The sequence below is a fragment of the Miscanthus floridulus genome, chromosome 7 (assembly GCF_019320115.1).
Source record: "Miscanthus floridulus cultivar M001 chromosome 7, ASM1932011v1, whole genome shotgun sequence".
NCBI lineage: Eukaryota > Viridiplantae > Streptophyta > Magnoliopsida > Poales > Poaceae > Miscanthus > Miscanthus floridulus.
In genome coordinates, this window is record NC_089586.1 from 44,777,797 (window position 1) to 44,781,170 (window position 3,374).

General features: G+C 46.8%; 1 protein-coding gene across 1 annotated transcript; it reads left to right on the forward strand.

Annotated features, from left to right (window-relative positions):
* The first annotated feature begins 577 nt into the window (after nucleotides 1–577).
* LOC136463133 (transcription factor bHLH162-like) lies at nucleotides 578–2,518 on the forward strand. Its single transcript, XM_066462162.1, has 3 exons — nucleotides 578–815; nucleotides 988–1,347; nucleotides 2,024–2,518. Exons 1-3 carry the CDS (start codon nucleotides 645–647, stop codon nucleotides 2,087–2,089), a joined length of 597 nt encoding a protein of 198 aa, XP_066318259.1. The 5' UTR covers nucleotides 578–644; the 3' UTR covers nucleotides 2,090–2,518.
* Nucleotides 2,519–3,374: the final 856 nt, after the last annotated feature.

Below are 3,374 nucleotides of genomic sequence, written 5' to 3' on the forward strand. Positions count from 1 at the left end.
TTTCTCCTAGTGTCATGGGGTTCTCCTAGTGTTTTAGCATTCAAAATTTAATATAAACTTTCCCTACTAATAAATGTCTCTTAGTGATGATTCCCATGTGCTATGACTAGTGGTAGTGTTTTATTACTATTTAAAAACACTAGGAGAATTCTACCATTTTGGTAGGGATTATTGAAAGCTACCAACAAATATTTCTGATTTTTTAAAGAATTTTTTATAATGCTATTCGTACAGTACTTATTGCTGAAACATTTCCCAGGAAAAAATTACTTTTCAATCGTTCAGCCTATATATGTAGTCCGCTTCAAGTTCAAACCTCAAAGGACGGTCCGCAGAGACTCTTAAAAACAAAGCAAATAAAAGGACGATCGGTGTTCACTATTCATTAGTATATTTTAATTAAAAGAAAGGGGGAGAAAACGTGCTAAATTCTCATGGAATACAATTGACCACTGCAACCTAGTCTAGTACTCTAGTCTACTACTACAACAATAAGAAAACCCGACCCGTTAGCAGCCCATATATAAACCATCGAGCGCGCACGAGGAACACAACGAACAAGCCGGCCGAGACAGGACACAGGACGCGCCGCCGCCGCTACAAGAGAAGCACGCTGACTGATCGGCATTAACCGGCCGGCTGCCATGGAGATGCCGCCGCCGCCTCCTCCTCCTTTTGGTGGCCCCGCCGCCCCCGATGGAGGCAAGCCTGACAGGAAGACGGTGGAGCGCAACCGCCGGAATCAGATGAACGCCCTCTATTCCCAACTCGACTCGCTCGTCCGCGCCGGCAGCTCGCCGTCGTCTGCAGCCGCAGTTAGTGCTCATTCATCATCGCATATCTGCATGCATCTTTACGTACCAATAGTTAATTATATATGAATGAAATTCATGAAATTAATTAAGAAATGAGATCTCATGATGGTATATGACGATATGACCATACGTGAACATGATTGATCCGTGTACCTTTGTGTCGATCTATCAGGCGGTGCAGCGAGGGCCACCGGCGATGACTCGGCCGGACAGGCTGGAGGAAGCGGCGGCCTACATCAGGCAGACGACGGAGAGAGTGGAGAGGCTCAAGGAGAGGAAGCGGGAGCTGATGACGTCCGCAAGGGCTCCGTCGTCCCAGGGCTCCGGCTCCTCCTCTGCCGCTGGGGCCGCGGAGGTGGAGGTGCAGCACCTCGGGTCCGGCCTGCACGCCATCCTCGTCACCGGCGCGCCACCGAGTGAGGGGGCGTCATTCCACCGCGCGGTGCGCGCCGTGGAGGAGGCTGGCGGCGAGGTTCAGAACGCCCACTTCTCTGTTGTCGGCGCTAGGGCCATCTACACCATCCACACGCTGGTAAGTCCTCGATCACCCCTGATCGTCAATTAAATTTTTACCCATATGCATGCAGTTAACTCATTGAGTCTGTCTACTGAACAACCATATGTTTTATGTAATTCCAACACATGATTTTTTTTTGCACCATAAGATTAAGATCCAACAATCACCATCCTTCTTCTACCTTTATCCTTCTTCTACCTTTAGACAATCACATGAGCATAGATCTACAAATAATAGATCACATATCACAGAAAACAATTTTTTTCTATGGAAAGACAAATTACAGAGCGGTTGGTCATGGCTGGCAGTCGTGGTCCTCTGGGCGCGATTCTCCGTGCGCTGAAGGAGGCAGTCGAGGCGCCCCTGGGCGCGATTCTCCGTGCGCTGAAGGAGGCAGTCGAAGCGCAGATTCCCCTGGCGGGCGCGATTCCCCTGGCCGGCCTGCTCGTTCGTCATGGCTCGCAGTGTGTTTTTTTTGCTAAAAAATTCATGTGTTTTTTTATACTAAAACACACATGTGTTGTATAGCATTTCTGAACTCATTTAATCGAAACGTTATATTGCATTGTTCTTTCAATCTATGCATAGGCATGATTTCTTGTTTGATTTTGCAAACTTTCTTTCGAGCAAATGATTTTTGCTTCATGATGAATCGCTTATCCAGTATGATATGACCTTAATTACATTGCAGGTCGCAGAGGGTGGCATTGAGAGGGTGGTACAGAGGTTAAAGGCAGCACTGCGTGGAGACGCATGATCTTATGCGACAAATACTAATAAATTTGGGCTAATGCATGCTTGGTAAACAGTAAACTATTTAGGGCATTTCCTACTAACTTTGTGTGAATGGCGGATGCAAAGCTGGGGAACTGCATCAGTGGTGGCGCGTTGGCTAACTTCCAGTCAACGCGCGCTGTCTTGGAGCTAATGCATAAACCTGCTCTCTGCTGCTGGGTGCTTGAGGCAGATAAAATAATAATATTGCTACTCCAAATGCCTTTTGATCTTTGACTTTGACAAGGTAAAAGATCGTTTTTTTCTTATGGATTACTGCCTTCTTCAGCTTACGATCACGCTGGAGAGTGTAAACGTGTAACACGTGAGGCAGTGAAAATTGTGCAACATTTACAGAGATCTTTAAATATTTATTTGTGTATACATGATGCAATGGTGAATGAATATCTGATCATCATACCTTATGTCACGGTTGTACACTACTACAAAACCACCTGTACCAGTGTGTAACACTTTATAGATGTTGATGTGAAAATGTTTGCTCTGACGATTCCCAGAGAACTGATACAGGTTTGTGAAACCAAACTAAATATGTAACTAATTTGTTGGAAACTGCGCAGAAGCAACACAAGATTGTTAGGCCCACGGAAATAAGTTGACCACGTGGTAAATAGTTGTCCTTTGATTTAACGAAGTCTCCAGTGATATTTGAACCAACCTGCAATATTTCGTTCACCTTATTAACTCTACTTGATGGGCGTGCAAAACCATACACTGCCCTCCTTCATGAGCAAAATTGAAACTCAAGAATACATCATTATTACCTTTGGGCCGGGGTTGTAGGAAGCCTTCACCGAAATGCATTTCCTTACACTACCGGAGACAGCTTCTTTGCCGAGTGCCTCAGGCACTCGGCAAAGGCCGATATACACTCGGCAAAGCTTTTGCCGAGTGTTACACTCGGTAAAGGACGCTCGGTAACGGTAAAGGACGCTCGGTAAATAGTTTATCGGCAAAGACCTCTTTGTCGAGTGCACTTTATCGGACACTCGGCAAAGCCTTTGCCGAGTGCTAATCTGACACTCGGCAAAGAAAAGTCACCGTGACGGCGAGCACCACCGTGACAACGGCTTTGCCGAGTGTCAAAGTCAAGCACTCGGCAAAGGTCGCCGCTTTGCCGAGCGCCGTTGACTCAGACACTCTGCAAAGGTGGCCACTGTGCCGAGTGCCACCGGCAAGACACTCGGCAAACATGCGACCTTTGCCGAGTGCCTGGCCCGTGGCACTCGGCAAATCTGTGATATTTG

Excerpts from the sequence above, each read along its gene's own strand:
- LOC136463133 (XM_066462162.1), top strand. The coding sequence starts at position 645 with ATGGAGATGCCGCCGCCGCCTCCTCCTCCTTTTGGTGGCCCCGCCGCC. Across the intron at positions 816-987 it reads CGCCGTCGTCTGCAGCCGCA|GCGGTGCAGCGAGGGCCACC; the intron begins GTTAGTGCTCAT and ends TCGATCTATCAG. Across the intron at positions 1,348-2,023 it reads TCTACACCATCCACACGCTG|GTCGCAGAGGGTGGCATTGA; the intron begins GTAAGTCCTCGA and ends ATTACATTGCAG.